This window comes from Leucopleurus acutus, assembly GCF_964270905.1.
Source record: "Leucopleurus acutus genome assembly, chromosome: 7".
Classification (NCBI taxonomy): Eukaryota; Metazoa; Chordata; class Mammalia; order Artiodactyla; family Delphinidae; genus Leucopleurus; species Leucopleurus acutus.
Window position 1 is genome coordinate 110,353,176 of NC_139150.1, and position 22,770 is coordinate 110,375,945.

Sequence of the window (22,770 nt, forward strand, 5' to 3'; positions counted from 1 at the left end):
TTATACTCCTACTTATGTAGGGGCTCTAAGACCTTCTCCATTTAGTCCCGCTTCTTATGACCTCAGGGCCAACTTGCTTTCACCATAAACACACCAACTCAATTGTCTCTACTTTCAGAGGTGTTTTTTTTTTTTTTAACATCTTTATTGGAGTATAATTGCTTTACAATGGTGTGTTAGTTTCTGCTGTATAACAAAGTGAGTCAGCTATATGTATACATATATCCCCATATTTCCTTCCTCTTGCGTCTCCCTCCCTCCCACCCTCCCTATCCCTCCCCTCTGGGTCGTCACAAAGCAACGAGCTGATCTCCCTGTGCTATGCGTCTGCTTCCCACTAGCTATCTATTTTACATTTGGTGGTGTATATATGTCAATGCTATACTCTCACTTCATCCCAGCTTCCCCTTCCCCCTTCCTGTGTCCTCAAGTCCATTCTCTACGTCTGTGTCTTTATTCCTATCCTGCCCCTAGGTTCTTCAGAACCTTTTTTTTTCTTTAGATTCCATATATATGTGTTAGCATATGGTATTTGTTTTTCTCTTTCAGACTTACTTCACTCTGTATGACTGACTCTAGGTCCCTCCACCTCACTACAAATAACTCAATTTCATTTCTTTTTATGGCTGAGTAATATTCCATTGTATATCTGTGCCACATCTTCTTTATCCATTTATCTGTCGATGGACACCTAGGTTGCTTCCATGTCCTGGCTGTTGTAAATAGAGCTGCAATGAACACTGTGGTACATGACTCTTTGAATTATGGTTTTCTCAGGATATATGCCCAGTAGTGGGATTGCTGGGTCATATGGTAGTTCTATTTTTAGCTTTTTAAGGAACCTCCAAACTGTTCTCCATAGTGGCTGTATCAATTTACATTCCCACCAACAGTGCAGAGGTTTCTCCACACCCTCTCCAGCATTTACTCTTTGTAGATTTTTTGATGATGGCCATTCAGACTGGTGTGAGGTGATACCTCATTGTAGTTTTGAATTGCATTTCTCTAATGATTAGTGATGTTGAGTATCCTTTCATGTGTTTGTTGACAGTCTGTATATCTTCTTTGGAGAAATGTCTATTTAGGTCTTCTGCCTATTTTTGGATTGGGTTGTTTGTTTTTTGATACTGAGCTGCATGAGCTGCTTGTATATTTTGCAGATTAATCCTTTGTCAGTTGCTTCATTTGCAAATATTTTCTCCCATTCTGAGGGTTGTCTTTTGGTCTTGTTTATGGTTTCCTTTGCTGTGCAAAAGCTTTTAAGTTTCATTAGGTCCCATTTGTTTATTTTTGTTTTTATTTCCATTTTTCTAGGAGGTGGGTCAAAAAGGATCTTGCTGTGATTTATGTCATAGAGTGTTCTGCCTATGTTTTCCTCTAAGAGTTTTATAGTGTCTGGCCTTAGATTTAGGTCTTTAATCCATTTTGAGTTTATCTTTGTGTATGGTGTTAGGGAGTGTTCTAATTTCATTCTTCTACATGTAGAAGAAATGTCCAGTTTTCCCAGCACCACTTACTGAAGAGGCTGTCTTTTCTCCATTGTATATTCCTGCCTCCTTTATCAAAGATAAGTAGAGTTGTTTTGTTTATTTATACCATGGATATCACCACATACTTCTTTATTTTTTTCAGTCTTCAATAGCAGTGTCTGTCTCAGTAGAGGGATGCATACATATCCTGACACACTAGGGAGGTACGTTTGGGTAACAGAGTGGGTACATGCTTTCTTCAGGAAAGCACAACTGTTGTGACATTTCTCAAATCCTATATTTGTTCCGAAAGACGTGGTTTATATTTTTAAAAGACATTTCCTGGTAGCGTGATGTGATGATATTCTTTAAAAATATTATGGCATTGTCATACTTAAGCATCTAACTCTTGGAGAAACATTTTAGATTTACAAACAACATGCCTTCTTTTGACAACATAAATATTTTAAAGCAGTGTTATTTCACCCGTGAATGAGCACAGTGTGTTTTTTTCATCATGTAGCTCAAATTGAATGAATAATTGAATGCCTGCCTTCTTTTTTAATCACTTTTCAATACCAGCCACAAACTGGAGTTTCGGCACAGAGAATGTTAAATTGAATGGCATCATACAATTACAGCAGTCATATGGAATATGAGTGAGTTTCAGTAAGAAATTGGTTGTCAGGAGGTTAGTAAGGGAACATTATCAAGTATAAGATGAAGCATAATATACTACATGGAAATGGTGACCTAAATTTAAGAAAAAAGAAATGTTTTAGTGCATTCAGTTCCAAAGCCTGCTCTCCCTCTAATCTTCCCTCGCCCTCTTCTGCCCCTCCCTCCCTCTGCTGTAGCAGTTCTGGCCTCTTTTCTGTTCCTCCGACATGCCAGACACCCTTCCGTGTTAGGGCGTTTGTGCCGGCTGGTCCCTCTGTCTGGAATTCTCTCCCCAGACTCCCCACGGCTAGCTCGTCATCTCTTTCAAGTCTTAGCTCCAAAGCCTCTGGCCCCAAACACCCTCTCACCGCACACTGTCAGCCCTCCTCACCCCACCCTGCTTCTGTTCTCCAGCACTTAACACCTTCTCACTCACTTATTCATTATGTTAATTTCTTTATTTTTTTAAACTTTTCATTTTATTGATACATTGGAGTATAGTTGATTAACAATGCTGTGTTAATTTCAGTTGTATGACAAAGTGATTCATTATGTTTCTTATTTATCGGCCTCTCTCCCTAACAATGGCAAGTATCTTTGTGTGTTTTATTGAGAGATGGATCTCAAGCACCTAGGACAGTGCCTGACACACAGTTGGTGCCCTGTAAGTATTTGTTGAATAAATGAATGAACTACTCGTTCATTGATAGAAAGTAAGGTTAATTCCAAACAATACAGTTATTTAATGATAATCCTTGTAGCTGCCAGTAAAAGCTATGCTCTCTAGTATATTCAAATACAAGCTTCAAGGGAATAAGCTGTCTTGAGCTTATTTTCGTTTGTAACTGGTTTAGTGTAAAGAAGTGATTGATGATAAAAGGACAGAGCATATATAAATAAGAAATTAAATTTCTGGGGCTGGAAAATAACTTTCTAAGTGTGTGGTGTGACTTGGATGGGTTATGTTTGAAAAACTTCTTAAGACTAGACAATCAACCCCTTTGTACCATCTATCTAGAAATTAAAATATTAGTTGTTAACCTAAAAAGCTTTAGTGTGTAGATATTGCAAAGGGCCGTGTCTGTCATTAAACTCGTTTTCTAGGCTGGATGTAATAAAAACTGTACTTTTCGACCTGACTTGATCTAAAAAAGGTAACAATGGAAAGGCACATGCACACCATTGCTTTGCTTTATTCTTAGAAACCTGGGTTTTGAGGTTATTCTTAGAGATTAGGAGAAAAAAAGAACAGCTTATTTTGACCTTGCCCGACTCTCCTTTTCTATTTGTTGATCGGAACATAATAAAAGGAGAAACGGGAAAATGTATCTGCAGTCTGTACTGAGGATATGTTGGTTTCTAGTCTCAAGGGGGAAGCTCTTGTTTCTGAGCCATCTGCTTAAGATTATTTCAAAGTAAGAAATGCTCTGTTACGTCAGTATAAACAAATCGTGCCCAAGCTATCTTGCATTTAATGAGCTTCAAGAGGTCTGGGTGGGGATGGCAGGGTTTCAGAGGGTACGTGGTTCAGAAGATCCTGTTTTTAAGACGTGATGTTTATATTTGCAGTAACACTACGCTCCTAAAAGCAGTGATTGGGGTGGGACATAAAAACAGATATATCCCTTTTTGGTTTATCTGAAACATTAATTCTTGGGGAGGAACGAATGGATTGGAACATCTTCAGAGTGCTTCTCTAGGTAAAAATACTATGGTTTAAGGACACAGTCCCTCATGTCCCTTAACTCATTATTCTATAGCTTAGAAGATACAGTAGAAGCAAAGTGTTCGCTTTTTACTATTATTTCTGTGCGACTCCAGATTTTAAGTTTATTGCTTAAATTTTCTGGCTTCACCATCTGCTAAAAAGAAATGAAACTTCTTAAAAAACTCTTTAAAATTGGCTTTCTGTAGGGGAACAACTTCTTTCCTTTAGGGAAATACCCAAACATGTGCTTCTCCTTCACCCCTGAGTCAGGCTGTCAGTCATCCTACCTTCCGAGTGGCAGGGTGGGAACCGGACTCAGGTCACGCTAACTGAAATCCTTCCTTGGGATTTCATGAAATTGGAATGACCTCTCTGGTGGCGAAGCAGAGAATGAAAGCCTGAGAGCTTCTAGTGGCCATCCCTGAGGGGTGGAAGGAGTATTCTTCAGAGAGCGGCAGAGGCCAGGTGCTCAGGGAAAGGGTCCTGGCAGCCTCCCAGAGGCTGACTCATTTCTTTGACTTTTTCACAGTTTGTTTACTTGAGTGTCCTGTCCAGTTTCCCCTTTCCTCTAAGTTAGTCGGAATTGGGTTTCTGTCTTCTAGTAAACCAAAGAGTCCACATTAAGAAAGCTCTCTCTTGTTGGATTTAGAGATTGTCATACTAAGTGAAGTACGTCAGACAAATATCATATGATATCATTCATATATGGAATCTAATTTAAAAAGATGCTATAAATGAACTTATTGGGTTGGCCAAAAAGTTCGTTCGGGTCTTCTGTAAGATGTTATGGAAAAACCCGAACGAACTTTTTGGCCAACCCAATATTTACAAAACAGAAACAAGACTCCCAGATTTTGAAAACAAACTTATGATTACCAAAGGGGAAACATGGGGGGTGGAGAGAGATAAATACACACTATTATATATAAAATAGATAATCAACAAGGACCTACTGTATAACACAGAGAGCTCTACTCAGTACTCTGTAATAACCTATATGGGAAAAGAATCTGAAAAAGAGTGAATATCTGTACATGTATAACCGAATCACTTTGCTGTACACCTGAAACCAGCACAACACTGTAAATCAACTATACTCCAATCAAACTAAAAAAAAATCTCTCTGAACAGCCAGGGTTTGAGTGTCTGGGGGTGTGAAGCACATCATTCAAAAGCTACTCAGATGAAGACAGTTACATCGGAAACTTTGGAAAAGCAAACGGTCTTCTAAGCTTCAGTTGATAAGTGTTGAAATTTGAGCGGAAACATTCAAAATGAAGAAATGTCATCAGAATAAAAAATGTGAGCACTCTTAAAGGTTCATAATGGCATTTACGTGATATTTTTTTATCTTGAGAAGCTGACATGCTTTCACGATTCAGGACAGAGCAAAGAACGTTTGGCAGTAGGTCTTGAACTGGGCAGGTTCCTACCTTTTCCTGAGTCTCACTTTCATCTTCTATAAAGTTGGGCTAACGTGTCTGCTTCAGGAGATGGTTGTAAGGACTCGATTGAATAATCACAGAGCACCCTTGGCACATAATAGGTGCTCAAGAATAGTGGTCATGTGTTAATATTACCCGAGGGGACCAGCTTTATTCTTCTGGTATGTGTGGGCTCCAGGGGATGCGTGTCATGTATCCACATGTTGACCTGTGTGTGTGGGGGGGTCAGGCTTATGGCGACATGCAAGTCTGAATGTGTGGCAACGAGGTAGGGATTGTATTCTCAACTGTCCTCTCACAGTTTGAAGAGAGGGAGGGAGTTGTGGGGTCAGCTTACAGGGTCCTGGTGTGTTGTAGGTTGCTGACCTTGATGTAAAGTGTAAAAATCAAATCCTTATACCTCTAAAGTCGATGCGTGCATATACCCCCATGCTCTGTGTAGTACTGTCATTGGGCTTTGGGTGACAGGCTTGAGAACTGTGTGGAGCTTTTTAGGTAACTTTCTAAACATATATCTCTTGAGCTTTTGCGGGGGTGTAAACTGACTTGCATTAGAGTCATTAGATTGTATTTCATTTTTCTCGTTAGGGAAAATGGCAAGCAGAAAAATACAAAAATTCTTAAAATTTTCAACGTTAGAAAAAGATTTCAATGGGAAGTTAAATTGACCTGAACACAGATACCGAATGCTGTGTAAATTGTTATATCCCGCTCTCTTTACAGCTATCTATAAAAGCTAAAATAAAATTAAATAGGGAATTAGGAAAATGCCGTCAGACATAAAGGAAGTAACAACTGGAAGGAATTTAGACTTGCCAGGCCTCTATCCAATGGACATAAAATTTAACTTGAAAATGCTCTGTTTCACCTGAGGTACCTTTTGTTGGATAATTGAAATGAATCTCAGACTGGCTTGTGAGACATTTAGCAGCTCTTTCTGTTTATCTTTGAGTTTCTGAATGAGTTTAGAGTCATTTTAATATTTTCTTTGGAAGATCAATTCTGGGCATGTTGAACTAGAATGGTTATTTTTATATCACCTAGGCTAAATATTGTAGGGAAAGAAACCCCATAGGAACAACTCCAGATATTTTCTTGTGTATGTGAAGGTATACGGTGCACCATAAAAAGGCTTGTGTCACATTTTAGACACAAAATGCAACTACGCTTCGAGGTATTTGCAGGCTCAGAAGTAAGGAGAGGTTTTTTTTGTTTTTAATATAGCTCTCTCATAAAAGCAGTGAGAAGGTATATAAAGTATTTTAGAATCATCCTTGGCATAAAAAGGATTTCTAATGAGTACATTTGATAAGACTGAATTTATTTCTACCAAAACCATTTGTACAAAGCATCGTCACTAGAGTTTATATAGAGGTGGCTTAAGTGGGAAAGAGTACGCTTCCAAAATGAGATTGAGTTGTACCCTTCTAAGGAGACAAGGAAACTATTTCAGGAGTATAAATTAAACACCCTAGGAGGTTTCTGTATTTTCAGACAACTGCGGAGAAAGTGGAAAATGCTTATTAATTGGAACTGTAGGTACTCTGCCAATGTGCTGGAGGCTTGTCTTGGGAACCAAGAGTATGGAAATTAACAACGGTGAGGGCAGGGGGACCGAGGGACCAGCTTGGGGTCAGGGCCCCGGGGAACAACCCCCTTTCTTTGGGACACTAGTGTGTCATTGTTTTGTAGTTTCTCCTGCCAATCTGTGGGTCCTGTAACACATGGAACATTTGCTCTGGTGATGGCTGGATCAGACACACTCAAGGCTGGAGGAGTAGGAGGTTGAGGACCAGTAGACACTGGAGCCCATTCCCCACCTTCTAGTTTGGGTACAGAAGCAAATATTTTAAAAACATGATGCCAGATCTAACCATCTCTTCTCTGAGGCTCCTACTTTGTAATATTGGCTGGCTGGACTCCTTTTAGCACTTAGCACCATCTGAAATTTTCTTGTTTATTTATTCACTTATTTATTTATGATCTGTCTCTCCTCAGACTAAATTCCATGAGATAGAGAACTTGTCATTTCTGTTGACAGTTATATTCTCAGTGTCTGGCAGACAGTAGGCTCTCAATTAATATCTCCTGGATATGTGAATACATCTGTGACAATTGTCTGCATGTGAAATTAATATTGTCATTTTATCTTATAAGTGCTTACATTTGTATTATGTGACATGTTATAGATATAAATTATTAAATATATATAACAAAATTTATCTTCTCTCCATATTTATTTTTGCATATACATTTGTACCTTGTCTTTTTTGTCATTTAATAATGATAGGTTTGGATATTATTCCATATTAGTAAAAATACACCTGTTGCATTCTTTTTAAAGGCCATACTGTAGTTCATAGTGATTAATTTAATTAGTCCCCTAGGATGGATATTAATCTTTTTTCATTTTTCATCAATGAAAACAATATTGAGATAAATATCTGTGTACCTGTGTCTTTTCACATGTGGGATTCATCTTTATTTTTTTTCCCTAGGTAAGTAGTTGTTCCACACTATTTACTGAGGAATCCACTCTCTTCCTCTTGATTTGAAATGTTTATCTTATGCTAAATTCCCATATTATCTGGGTCTATTTAAATTCTGTGCCATAGGTATCTCTGTCTAATTTCTGTATTTGATTACCTAAGTTAGCCCCCTATCATTTTTTCCCCAGAAATTTTCTTGTTATTCTATTTGTTTTCCCTTATGAACTAGAGGCAGTTTATCTAGCTGTCCCCGTTTAACCTCCTCCATCCAAAAAAACTTCATGTTATCATTTTTACTGGGATGGCATTAAATACAGGAGTATGCTTAGGGAGAACTATCTTCATTATGAATTTTCATTTATTCATTTATTTTGTGTGTCCCTCAGTAGCATCGTAACATTTCTTCATGGAGGTCTAGGATGTTTAAGTTTATTCCAAGTTGGTTTTTCCTTACTGTTGTAAAGGGTGTCTTGCTTTGGGTGGCTGTTTTCATACATAAAGGCTACTGTTTTCTGTATATTTACACACACACACATTTTACTCAAGCAACTTACTGAATTTCTTATTTATAGTAGTTTTTCAGTTGGTTCAACTTGAATTGTTCAGGTAGATATATGGTAATATTATTTGCAATTAATGCAAAATTTCTGTCCTCCTTTCCAATTTTTATATCTCTTATATTATCTTGTCTAACTGAATTGCGTACTATCATCAGGATAATCCTAAATGATATTAAATAAATTAATGGGAAAATTCCTAGAGCTGCACTTATTTTGGTGGATTAGGCTTTGAATAGTTATTCTGTTGTGTAATCTTTAATTATTATTTTTAATGCTAGTATTTACAAGTAAAATATGTCTGTACTTTTCTATTCATTTGTGCTATCTTGGTCAGATTTTGTTATCAATATTACACCAGTTATCTCATCAACTGGAAAGATTTCTTTCTTTTCTGTTATTAGAGAACAGTTTTTGATAAACATTGTAGCCCTAAGTGTTCCTTAAAGGTTTGGAAGAAACTGTTGAGGTTTGGTGCTTTATTTTTCAGAGGGGATAGCTTTTTGACAGTTTTCTCTATTTCTTCTATCATCATTGGGCAGCATGATGGGCAGAATTCTGAGATGCCCCCCAAATTCCCACCCCGTGGTACACAAGTCCTTGTATTATCTCTGCCTTTTGAGTGTAGGAAGGTGTGTGATTGTGATGGATTTCACGTCTGTGATTTAGGTGAAGGTGACCTTGTGACAAAGGTGAAGGGCTTTTGCAGATATAATTATGGTCCCAATTTAGTTGACTTTGAATTAATAAAAAGGGAGGTTATCCTGGGAGTGTCCGACCTAACCAGTGAGTCCAAAAAGGGGACTCTGCCCTTCCTGAAGACAGAGGTGTAGGGATGTGAAGTCTGAGGAGATTCTCGCCTTGAAGAAGAAAGCTGCCTTGTTGCGAGAGGGCCGGGGAGGGGAACACAGGGCAAGGGCCCGAGCTGGGCTTCTGGTTACTGAAAGTCATGTCCAGACAACAGCCAGCAAGACAGTAGTGGCTCGGTCCCCGAACCACAGAGAGATGGGTTCTGCCTACAACCTGAGGGGGCTTGGAATCAGATCCTTCCCTGGCTGAGCCTCCAGGTAAGGATGGAGCTGGCCGAAAATTTGATTTCAGCCTTGTGAGATCTTAGCAGAGGCCCTGCAGAAAGATGCTGGATTGCAATCCAGAGGCTGTGGGAGAATTCTGGGTGGTTTTAAGCCACTAAGTTTGTGGTAATTTGTTATGTAGTGATAGAAAACCAATATAGTTGGTTCAGATTTTTTCTTTTTGGAGGTCAGTTTTGTCATTTATATTTTGTTAAAAATCATCCATTTTCCCTATAATCTTAACTGTATTTGCATAAAATTGAGCAATCTCTTATGATCATTTAAATTTTGAAAATTCCTTTTTTCCCCCATTTTTATACATTTTATTTTATTGAAGTATAGTCAATTTAGTCAATTTACAATGTTGTGTTAGTTTTAGGTTTATAGCACAGTGATTGTTATATATATATATCTATTCTTTTTCAGATTCTTTTCCCTTATAGGTTATTGCAAAATATTGAATGTAGTTCCCTGTGCTATACAGTAGGTCCTTGTTTTTTAATCTATTTTATGTAGATTATTTTATGTGTATCTGTTAATCCCAAACTCCTAATTTATCTCTCCCCCACTTTCCCCTTTGGTAACCATACATTTGTTTTCTGTGTCTGTGGCTCTATTTCTGTTCTGTAAATAAGTTCATTTGTTTTTTGTTTTTTTTTTTTTTTTAGATTCCACGTATAAGTGATATCATATGATATTTCCCTTTCACTGTCTGACTGACTTCACTTAGTATGATAATCTCTAGGTCCATTCAAGTTGCTACAGAAGACATTATTTCATTCTTTTTTATGGCTGAGTGGTATTCCATTGTGTGTGTGTGTGTGTGTGTGTGTGTGTGTGTGTGTGTGTGTGTGTGTGTGTGTGTATATATACATATATATAAACACCACATCTTCTTTATCCATTCATCTGTTGATGGACATTTAGATTGCTTCCGAGTTTGTGTATTCTTCTAATAAATGTTAATTAACTGTTTTCTAATTAATTTATCTGTCTCCATACCTAGCTATATCTCTTATTAATGATTTATCTTTGGCTCTAAAGAACTAGCTCTTGTACTACTAGTTTTAGGTTTTCTGAATCATTAAGTTTTCAAATGCATATTAATATTTCCTTAGCTTTATTTTATTTTTTATTTGCGAACTGGATATGGATGTTTAGTTTATTTTTATTATTTTTTATGTTGATGTAAGAATTTAAGAGTCTGCCTTTTCTTCTGAGCACTGCTTCAGCTGTATCTCTTAGGTTTTGAAATATGTTATTTGAATTTAACTTTTTCCCTTAGGAATACTACTATGAGCTCCTTTATCCTCCATGTCATTCCACTCTACTACTTTTTAACTTTGCTCATTTTAATTTCACTTTGTTCCTTTTTCTCAATCTTATCTTTGTGTCCCTATATATTTTCAGAATATTCCTTCTCTTTTGTGTTGCTTTCAATGTGATCTTCATTTTGGTTTTTGTCTTCTTTTTCGTTATATCCTGACTGCTGCTGTTTATTTTCTATCTTCTTCTCTTGTCTTTTAACATTTTTCCTAATCTCAGAAAGTTCAGCATTTCATACTGTTTTACAGAGTCAATGACTTCATTAACCTTTTAAAAGAATTTATAAAAAGGTATAGCAGCATGATTTTGGTGACCATTCCTGAGCCTTTCTTCCTTTTCTCTTGTAATTTTTTTTTTTTTTTTTTGTGGTACACAGACTTCTCACTGTTGTGGCCTCTTCCATTGTGGAGCATAGGCCCCAGACGCGCAGGCTCAGCAGCCATGGCTCACAGGCCCAGCCGCTCCGCGGCATGTGGGATCTTCCCGGACCGGGGCACGAACCCGTGTCCCCTGCATCGGCAGGTGGACTCTCAACCACTGCGCCACCAGGGAAGCCCTTTCTTGTAATATTTTAATATGCTATTTCCTTTAAAAAGTTATTATTTATCTTTGAGTAGGGTGCGTTCTTCTTACCAAGTACGGTAGGCATTCACCTTATGACACACAATTTAGTGCGTGAGTGAATTCTTTTAGCCTTCATTTGTCTGCATCCAACAGGAATTGGCTGCTGTAGGGCTGCTTGTGAGCTTGAGTATCTTTCCTCCATCCTGCCTCATTAATAGCCTGCTTCCTGAAAATGTGGCGGGTCTGTATAAACCTCCTCAGACCTGTCCCCAGCCTTCCATAGATGCTTCTCTTTGGTGCCAGATCAATCCAGAGAAGCTCTGGCCACCAGCAGTCACACCTGTTGCTACTGTTTCAAAAAAGTGATTGTTGATTTTTTTCCCTTAGGAGGTGCCAATTACTTTGGGGAAGTAAGATCTGCTGACTTCAGACGAGATTTGTAGCTGGGGTCATTCTGTCTTCCCGTGCCCCTGTTTTACCACCACTGTATTGATCTTACTGCATATGATAACGTTCCTTAGACACTGTGGTTGGGGGTAAGATACCTGAGAATTTTGTCAAGGGTAAAGTTAGGCTTTTCTTGTTTCTGCTTCATATTCTCCTTTTCTGTTTTGAGTGATCTCTAAGAACAGACCTTTCTTTTCCAGTTTAAAAGTGTAAATTATAATTGTATGACATTCAATTGTTGAACTATAAATACACATGAAATTTTTTTCATAGCTTCATACTGTGTAGGGAAACTTTAAATTTAGCTAATTTAGTGGGTTTATGTTGATTTTCTAAGTACAAATAAATGAAATCCATGTTTGTTCTTGAGAAGCTCTGTAATGAGGTTAAGCTCTAGACTATACAGTTTCCTGAGCTATAACAATTGTAAATTGACGGCTGTTATCTTGTTTGATTGAATAAAGAGCTGAGTGTTCTGTACTCTACAATTAGTCTCTATCATGTATATGCAATCCTTATTGAATAACCATTGCATTTTGAAGACAGTAAAAAATTAAATTTTACATTAAATAATAACAAAAGTTGTCAGCCCTCGTATTTAATAAAAATTCCCGTTCGGAAGAACCTGCATTTCTTTTTTTTTTTTTTTTTTTTGCGGTACGCGGGCCTCTCACTGTTGTGGCCTCTCCCATTGCGGAGTAACAGGCTCCGGACGCGCAAGCTCAGTGGCCATGGCTCACGGGCCCAGGCCACTCCGCGGCATGTGGGATCTTCCCGGACCGGGGCATGAACCTGTGTCCCCTGCATTAGGAGGTGGACTCTCAACCACTGCGCCACCAGCGAAGCCCCCCTTTATTTCTTTTTAAAAGTGGTTTCAGAGAATGACAGTAGCCACTTGTGCATCAGGGCATAAAGTCTTCTACTTTTTCCGGCTAAGAGAAATTAGCCTAATGGTTTTGCGGGCGAACCCCAATTCTGCTCCTTGCTTTGGTATTAACTAGGTAATGGCCTGCCTTTGCAATTATGAGATGGAAATTATATTTTACCTTGCATTAGTGTTGAATGGAATAACAAATTTAATTCCGTGACCTTTAGATGCTAAGTCATTACTTTTCCTTGTTAAAGGACCAAATAATAGTTATTACCACCATAGGAGGACTAGAATGGCCAGGACTTTGGGACACAGGGAGCTCCATGTAAAGATTTTGAAAGTCATAAAGGGGTACAAAATAAACGGATGCTGTCTAGTAAAATCTCAGGTATGTTTTAGTCTCTTTGAGCTGAAATGTTTATTTGTATGTGGCAGGATTAAAACTTAAGTATTCCCTTTGTTCACTGTGTTTTCCATCTTCTATTTTTCCTTGGGGAGCATTTTCTTCCATACCCCCAGCCATGTAGACGCCAAGATTCAAGGAAACCCCAGAGGCTTCTTGTAGGACTGATTTTTTTTTTCTCAGTTTAGAGAGACTACACAAGATTGGGCTTGAGGGAAGGGAACAGAAGTGACCGCTAGCAAACAGGAGTGGGAACTGGTCCGTAGGACCAGTGCACAAGAGTGGAAGAGACAGGAGAAAGGTCACCAAGGCTGCCCCCCTGCCCTGACTCATCACTATAAGACCCTGGCCACTCAGCAACCTGGGTACCTGTAAGTCCCCTGGACAGAGGGCAGGAGACTGGGGCACCTGGGCAGGGATGAGGCCCAGAGGGGAGAGCCTCGCCCCAGACCTGAGCCCAATAAGCCGGGTGATTTGCCTCTGTGCAAAGTCAGCAATGCAGCTGCCTGTGCTACATGAGCTTTTCCTGTCACTTATGAGACTGAGAGTTTTCGACAGCAAGGTCTGAATCTCTGTTCAATTTACTGTGTGAAACATCCCTCTCTAGTCTCTCTGTAAACGTATTGAATGGCGTTCATATTATGGTGGACCTATGCGGAATACAGGCTGCATCGAATACACCTGGAACTTCTGGCTCATAATTGTTAAGTTACGTGTGTATCTCAAAGGCATTTCTTCCCAGAGGGGATTGTGCTAGTTTTTAAAAATTGTAATTATGTAATTTAGTGAAATATCACTTGAATTGGTGAAATACTGTTATGAAAAGAATTGTTGTTCGTGTCAAAACGAAGTTGAGGAGTTTGAAAGCTGGAGTTGTTTACAAATTGCTGTCAAATTAGATGTGAGCAGAGTAACACTAAAGGATTGGGTAAAACCATAAAAAACCGGAAGGATTCTGTGACTGCGTGAACATAGCTTCCAAGTGACTTTAGGTTCTCATTCCAATTTAGAGGAGCCCAAGCTGGGACTCATGGTGGATACAATGTGGATGTGGTCCATGCATCTCTAGTTTATCCCAATCCGAGGACCCAAAGGCAGAAGGGACAGCTTTGGCCTCTCTTGCACTAGAAGATTGGTGAAGAAATGTCCATTTGTATGTTATACTTAAGAGGAGATTCTTAACGTAGGTTTTTTTGTGCTTTTCTGCTTTCATTGATGTTTATGTTTAATGGGTGAAATATTCATCTCAATTGTACTTGATCCGAAGAAGGCTTCTGTTGGGCTTCCTTTGCATTTTTCTGCGGAGTCTAGCTTGCACAGTACACGGACTCATGGTGAAGGTTCCTGATTAATATTTTAGAGGGGATGACTAAAATCTTCAGGAAAAATTTCATCAAAGTCTGTTTAGTTAAAATCTCTGCAATAAATAGGGACAGTGATGGATGTTTGTGTTTCCCTCTTTTCTGGGAAGGAAAGGAAAACACTACTTAAGTTGGTTTGGCACTGTAGCTGGAGACGGTTAGCTGAGGCAGATGGTTGAGAGAAAGTTCCCTGGTTTATGATTCATATGCTAATCTGATTTGTGATTTGTGGGGTCCTTAGGAGTCACTGTGAACTTTCAGGAGGGGAAAATAAAGCGGTCAGGGAATAAATGAATAAAAAAATGGAGATCAGTTGAAAGAGGAGAGGGAGGGAGGCTGGTGAAGAGCTTCCTGAATATGTTCCTAAACTATTACTGTGAATATGGAAATAAAATATGTTCCAAACAATAGTGAGAAATTGGGATGAATTCCTTCTCCAGGCGGCTACTGGAGAGAATCTTTCTCACATTTATCTTGGAACCTCAAGAACTTAGCCCAGAGTTGGCACATTGTAATCGTTAAATAAATGCCGGTTGAATGGGTTAGTGACTGGTAAGGGCTGAAAGACTGTGAGAGGTAAGTTAAAATTTCCTTACATGTCTGAACCTTAAGCTTAACACATGGGAAGGACGAGAGCACATAACAAAGGTGGTTGCGTGGGGTGTTTCAATCCATTACGAGTGATTTCAGATAGGCCGTGGGGCTTCCAGACTTATTAGATTCGCTCTAGGACATATGGTGCTCAGATTCACGTCACCTGGAGTGCTGAAGGTTTCTGCGCAGCTGAGGCTGGAGGTCACAAGCTCTCCCCAGACAAAAGATGGCCCAAGAAATATTGGACCAAGGTGGGACCGTGTTGTTATGCTCCTGGGCGTGGAAAAGGACAAACCAAATTTAATGCTCTTCTATGTAGATTTAAGTTTTATGTCTCATGCCAGAGGATTTTTGTGGAATAGAGTCCCTGGCCTTCATTCTAAATCATGTGGGTGACTAATTCGTGTTTATCGTTCACTTTTATTTTCTGGGAAGAGTTTTCTTCTGAAAATGCTAACATTTGGACTTTGATCTTTGGGGAATGGGTATAAAAATGCACTCTGGGGCTTCCCTGGTGGCGCAGTGGTTGAGAGTCCGCCTGCCGATGCAGGGGACACGGGTTCGTGCCCCGGTCTGGGAAGATCCCACATGCAGAGCGGCTGGGCCCGTGAGCCATGGCCGCTGAGCCTGTGCTCTGCAACGGGAGAGGCCACAACGGTGAGAGGCTTGCGCATCGCAAAACAAAAACAAAAACAAAACAACAACACACACACACACACAAAAACGCACTCTGGACAATCAGAGACCCATAACGGTGTTAACACTGTTTCAGTAACTTAAGTGGCACACACCGTTTAAAGGAGGGTTGTCTCTGTAACACTCTGTAGTCTGTCTTGGTTTCCTCTTTGTTTCCAGATGCAGCTCCAAATTGAGTACCTGGAACACTGCCTGGTGTAAATTAGATGCTCAGTAAAACTTGTTGAGTGACTGAGTGAATGGTCCTTTCTCCTTCCCGGCAGCTGGCTAACCTAGCAACGTTTGAGAGGCAGCTGGATAATTCTGGGCCACGTGAGAATTCAGATTTATATTAAAAGAGATTGAAGACTGGGCTCGGTGCAGAGAGATCATTTCTCTAGAGAGCCCTTTTCCTTGATGGACTCCTGAAAATTACGCTGTGTTGGTTTCTATGTGATGGCATGAAATCCACTCACCTAGTCAGATGTTAGAAAAAGGAAGGAAAGATATTTACAGAGACAGGGAATTGAGGAGCCCTCTTAGCCAAATCCCGTCTGACCAAAAACTCAGCGCTTGATATAAAGCAGAGTTTTCTGGAAATATTTTCATTCAGCCATGGAATCTTGTCATAAACATCAGTGAAATGATTCTTTGGTTGAAATGCAAACAGCAAGCAAAGATGCCTGATAACAACCACAGACAGAAATCTTTTGATTTAGAGCTTCTAAGTTTCAGACTTGAAACAATTTCTATATTATGGTGTGAAATAGACTAGTAAATTCTCAGTTATCCGTACATGCTCTCAAACATGAAGGGCTGACCAGTGTATATCTGACCGTGCTTTACAGTGTAAAATTAATCGCAGTTTATGGACTGTGTCCCAAAATGCAGATATTCCATCTTGCTTTGACTTTTTAATACCATTGAACACAGCTATTTGTGGACAGTTCTTTCAATTTCTCTCGTATGGAGAAAATTCTTCATCTTCCATGCAAATTCTACCTAATCCTGCTTGAGGGTGTCCCCCTCATGTTACAAATCCTAATAGGGAGGGACAGGAACCCCAAGGTCAGCACACAATAGCGGGAAGAACGGAGAGATGTGTCTGAAATGGGACCCTGTAAGATATAGCTGTTGCCAAAGGATCTGTCATTTCAATCAAACAACCTGGGGCAATTTAGTCCTGAACCTCTAGCTCTGTTGCCATGGTTTCTAGACAAAGACGACAGGGCTGCATTCCAATTATATCCTTCAGAATGACAGATAACTGCGAAAGAGAAAATGGGGTAATAAAATCTCAGGTCACCCCGAAGAGAAGCAATAGATACAAGAGACAGAGAAATGAGAGGGTCAAGTTTATATTTGTCTTAGAAAATACCTTTGTGATTTAGAATGCAAATGTCCATTCTGCAAACGCTCCAGCCTTCCCACAGTACTTTTATCCACACCCAGCTTATTATTCTAAGCCAGGTATCTCCTGCTTACTACAGATTTTCTTTTTCTGTTTTTTCTTATTAAACAATTTTTAAGAAAAATTGAAGTATAGTTGATTTACGGTGTTTTAGGTGATTCAGTTATATATATATGTATTTTCAGATTCTTTTCTAATATAGGTTATTATAAGAAATTGAATATAGTTCCCTGTGCTATACAGTAGGTCCTTGTTGTTTATCTATCTTATATATAGTAGTGTGTGTATGTTAATCCCAAATTCCGAATTTACCCCCCCCTTACCCATTTGGTAGTTTGTTTTCTATGTCTGTGAGTCTATTTCTGTTTCACAAATAAGTTCATTTGTGTCATATTTTAGATTCCACATATGAGTGATATCCTATGATATTTGCCTTTCTCTTTCTGACTGATTTCACTTAGTATGATGATCTCTGCGTTCATCCATGTTGCTGCAAATAGCATCATTTCATTCTTTTTTTATGGCTGAGTAATATTCCATTATATATATGTACACGTCTTCTTTATCCATTCATCTACTGATAGACATTTAGGTTATCTCCGTGTCTTCACTATTGTAAATAGTGCTGCTATGAATATAGGTGTCCATGTATCTTTTCAAATTATAGTTTTGTTTGGATATATGCCCAGGAGTGGGATTGCTGGGTCATATGGAAACTCTATTTTTAGTTTTTTAAGGAACCTCCATACTGTTCTCCATAGTGGCTGCATCAATTTACATTCCCACCAACAGTGCAAGAGGGTTCCCTTTTCTCCACACCCTCTCCAGCATTTATTATTTGTAGAATACAGATATTCTTAATAGCATTTTAAAGTTAAAGAATTCGTGAATGAAGAGAATCTAACAAAAAAAAATCTTGAACCATGAGAAGTAAAAAGCATTCTTTAATTTCTGATGATATTGCAAATAGAGCAATGCCTATTTTCCTTTATTGCTGGAGTCAAATGCAATATTCTGTTTTTCCAGTGGAAGGTATTACTGTAAACTTGCACCCAACTTTGGCCCATATCTGATAATCAGTAGTATTTTGCCAGGGTCAGTACAAAGTTTGCTGCTATGCTCTTAGGGTATAATGAGGATACTCACCTCTGTTCAGTGAGAGGAACCATTAGGTAGGGATCAAAAGGTTAACCGTGAACTCTGGAATGGTGTTGGTAGGTATGCCTTGAGTGAACAGACAATTTTAAATTTCTATATTCTCTGCAATTAAGTGGAGGTGGAGCATTTTAATCCCTAAGTGACACTGGGTAGTTTATTTAATCTTTAAAACTTAAAAAATTTAATCTAAAATTTTTAAAACTTTAAGTCTCAGTTTCTTCATCTATAAAATGGAATAATACCCACTTCTCTGAGTTGTGATTTTAAATTATATAAAGCACTTGGCCTAGCATCTGTACATCACATACCATTAAATAAATGGAGTAAATGTATGTATACAAAGTTTAAGAAAAAAGTAACGTAGATGTGAAATTAGGTGTGTTTCAGTGATGGTAAAAAAGAAAAGCACTGATTTAATAAATAGTATTTCAAGGCTTATTGCCAGCAGTGAGATGGAAAATTCTAGATGTCCTGAAGCCTGCAATCGTGTCTCCTGGGTTTCTCTTTGGAATATTTATTTTATGACACTTTGGGGACAACATACCGTTTCTGCTAACACATAGAATGTAGTTGTTACAGTTAAATAAAAACCAGTTTTGTCAATTTCTTTTATGCATAAATTCAAAAAGTTTAGCTGGATTATTAAGTTTGACTTTTACTATATTCAGGATGCACTTTATTTTCTTACCAAGAATTGGTTTGATTTTATAATAGAGGTAATTAGGAAAGCTGATTTATTTAGTGAGATTTCTGTATGATAAATCTTGCAAGAATCACTATATCTTCGATATGAATAATGACAATGATAAAGGGAAAAAAATCCTTTTGCACAGTTTATTTTGCTTTGGTTATCTGGTCTTCACGTGCTGTGGTAAATTTTTTTCATTTACAAACCTTGAAATTGGATATTCTATCATATACTTGCATATATCCTATATGTATATATATAATATATGAATGTATATATATGTAATAAAGTATAATTTTGTGAGTACTTATGGTCAAAACAAGTGGAAACCTGGGCAACTTCAGATAAAAATAAAAAACTCACTTGTTTTGGAATTATATAAAGAATACCTTTAATTTGTCATTCATATTGTATTTATTTAATTTTTGTTTTATACTGGAGCATAGTTGATTAACAATGTTGTGTTAGTTTCAGGTGTACAGTAAAGTGATTCAGTTATACATATACAGGTATCTATTCTTTTTCAAATTCTTTTCCCATTTAGATTATTACAGAATTTAAAATTACTCTTCTGTTATTGAAATTGTGGAATAGTGGTTACAAGCAAAAGGTGGAGTATTATTTCGAGAACAAACACAACGGGCAAACGCTCCAGTAATTCCATTTCTTTCACCTTCATGCCTCTGTCTGTCTGTTCTAGGTGCCTGAGAAGGAATGCAGTACCAGCGGGGCAGCAGAAGTGCTGGCACACCACAGTTCCCCCCTGCAAGTGGGAGTTTGAATTCTTTCTCATCTGTGTTTCTTTTATGGCATGACTACGTCTCACAGAAACATCAGAAGGAAGTAGCTTCTCTCATCCAAAAGCTGAGGTGGGAAAATGTCTATTTGCATTGTTAATTTGCAACATAGGAGGTCACAAAACGAAATGACGCCATTCTATTAGAATGGTCAAAATGATGCCAACCTAGTGTGAGAAGGGTGCTGACGGCTTACCTTGAAAGAGATTTCATATTGCTCTCCTCCCCAGATTTCCAAACCTGGGTCATAGCCCCCCAACTCCCAAAACCATTTGCGATCCACAGCAAAGAGACCTCCAGCCATAACGGGAGACCTGTGAAAGGAATAAAATAATCTTTAAACAGCTATGAACATCAGGGAACATGGCATTTTGCTTGGGGGAAAAAAAAAAGCAAACTTTAAGTCTCAGTGTTCACTGCAGGGGGCTTTTCAGTTCGGGTTTTCTGTGAGTGGACATGAGTTCACACTAGGTCTCTGATCGCTCCTGGAACCCCCTTGAGCTTTGAACTTCACAGTTCAGGCTCTAAAGCCACTAGTGCCCCGTGGAGCCACGCAATGGCTCCATGTTTGTCATCAGAGAGAAGTACATGACGACTGGTGTCTGATATATTGGGAAAATCCATCAGTTCTATGGCTTTTCCTCAAAGAGATCTTATGCTATCAGACAGATGAAAGTATAGAAAACACGGTTGTAGACCATATCTTTGATTTAATCTCTCAGTATGTATTCAGCAAACACCTACTATTTCCAGGTCATGTCCATTTTACAGACTACGAGATTGTCAGTTAGAATAAAATAACCAACCAGCTATTAACGTGCCAAAGTTGGAATTTAAGCTAGGTCTTTTCGCTTTAATTATGTACTTTTTAAAGTCTACCTTCTAGTAAATATTCTTTTTGATCAAATACTAATTTTTAGACTTTCTGCTTTCGCTAGGATATATTGCAGTCATGTTGCTATGTAATGCTATAATTTATAATCATTGGACCCTGCCTTAAAATTTTTTTGCAGTTCAAAGGCAGCTTTTGTGTTATTATTATTATTATTATTACTTTGGCTGCACGGCATGCAGGGATCTTACTTCTCCGAACCTGTTCCCCCTGCAGTGGAAGGGCAGAGTCTTAACCATTGGACCACCAGGGAAGTCCACTCTTGTGATTTTGAATGTTCACTATGTGTTGGGCTCTCGGCTGACAGCCTTGTCCAGTTGCCTTGATTAATCCTCACAGCAGCCCTGGGTATATCCTCCCTGTGTGCTATTGGGAGAAACAGGCAGAAAAAGGTAGGGCCCAGCGCCCAAGGGTGGCACCAGGATGCGGAGGTGCTGCAGCTGGACCAGGTCCCCTGATTTCAAAGCCTTTGAATTCTTTACTGCAACACCGTTTCTGTTTCAGTGTTTAGGAGGTGAAGAGAGACAACTACAGAAATATGGACATAAAACAATTAGAGAACACCTGATGCAGACCAAGTAAATCTGTAAAAACACACTCGGTCAATAGAGTTTCTGTGAGAGTTTTTTTGATTCCACAGGGCTTGGGCATAAGCAATCAGAAATAGGCAATCCTATTCGATCTGAACCACAAAAAGAAAGATCTTAAGTCCTACCAACATATTCTCATTTGATTGTGTAAAGCATGAGACCAGAGCGCAACCGAATTTACACTGTGCAGAATGAATCTCCCAACTAGAATTATCGTAGATATAGAACTAGTATAAATATCCGGGAAGAGAAAGTCCTAGATGGATTTTTTTAATTGTAAATAATTTGTTGGGAACACAATATCTTGTTTTCTTAATGAGTTTATAAAAAACTCACCATGGAGTATATTTTTTGTTAATTTGAGGCATAATAAAACAAATTCAAACAGGCCTTTTTACCTTCATTGATGTTTTTGCCAAGCTCCAGATAAATGAGTGCTTCCTGTTTTGACTAGTGTGAGTGGCTGGTAAGAAACAAACCTTTTATTTGTTCGTGTATTTACTTATATTTGTCCATTAATCTTTTGAACACCGTAATTGAGGTATAGTTGACATACAGTGAATTGCAAATGTTTTAAGTGGACAATCTGATAGATTTTGACTTATGAATATCCCTGTGCAGCAGTCACCACATTCAAGAGAAAGGAACACATCTATCACCCCGACAAAGTTCCCTCATTGTAATCTCTCCCTCCTGACCCTCTCCTCATTCCCTTCCGCTTGGACATCATTGATCTCTGTCACTACAGATTAGTTTGCATTGTCTAGAATTTTCTATAAATGGAATCATACAGTATGTGTTCTTCTTTGGGAGGGTCTGGCTTCTTTCATTCAGCATCATTATTCCGAGACTCACCCTTGTTGCGGCATGTGTTAACAGTTGCTTCCTTTTTTATTGCTGAGTAGTATTCCATTTGCATGACTATACAACAGTTTGATTATCCATTCACCCACTGATGAACATTTGGTTTGTTTCCAGTTTGGGGTTATTACAAATAAAGCTGCTATGAGTTTTGTGTACTAATCTCTGTGTGGACATATGCTGTCATTTCTCTTGAGGAAATGCCTAGGAGTGGAATGACTAAATCATATGGTAGGTGTGGGCTTAAACTTTTAAGAAACTGCAAAACTCTTTGCCAGAAAGGTTGTAACTTTATATTTCCGCCAGCAGTGTTTGAATTCCAACTGCTACCCGTCCTCAGATACTCGATACGGGCAGTCTTTTGAAGTTTAGTCACTATATCAGCGGCATAGCGGTATTTATTGTGGTTTTATTTTGCATTTTTCCATAACAATTAATGATGCTGAGCGTATTTATGTTATTTCTCTCTTTTTTCCTAGTCAGTCTGGCTAGAGGTTTATCAATATTATTGATCTGCTTAAGGAATTAGCCTTTGGTTATATTGATTTTCTCTATTGTTTTTCAGTTTTATATTTCACTGATTTCTCCTTGGTCTTTATTAGTTTAATTATTCTACTTACTTTGTGTTTCATTTTCTCTTCTTTTTCTGGTTACTTAGGGTGGAAGCTGGTATTATTGATTTGAGACTTTGTTTTTCTAATATAGCTATTTAGTACTATAAATCTCCCTCA

The 22,770-nt window shown here is 38.4% G+C and overlaps 1 protein-coding gene across 1 annotated transcript in view; it reads right to left on the reverse strand.

Annotated features, from left to right (window-relative positions):
* Positions 1 to 22,770, reverse strand: part of GALNTL6 (polypeptide N-acetylgalactosaminyltransferase like 6) — a gene marked incomplete at both ends in the record, with an annotated part of 1,125,661 nt that overhangs the window by 86,334 nt on the left and 1,016,557 nt on the right. The window contains one exon of the mRNA XM_082841967.1: positions 19,893 to 20,010. Coding sequence (XP_082698093.1) covers positions 19,893 to 20,010 — 118 coding nt within the window. The remainder of the gene's footprint in view (positions 1 to 19,892; positions 20,011 to 22,770) is intronic.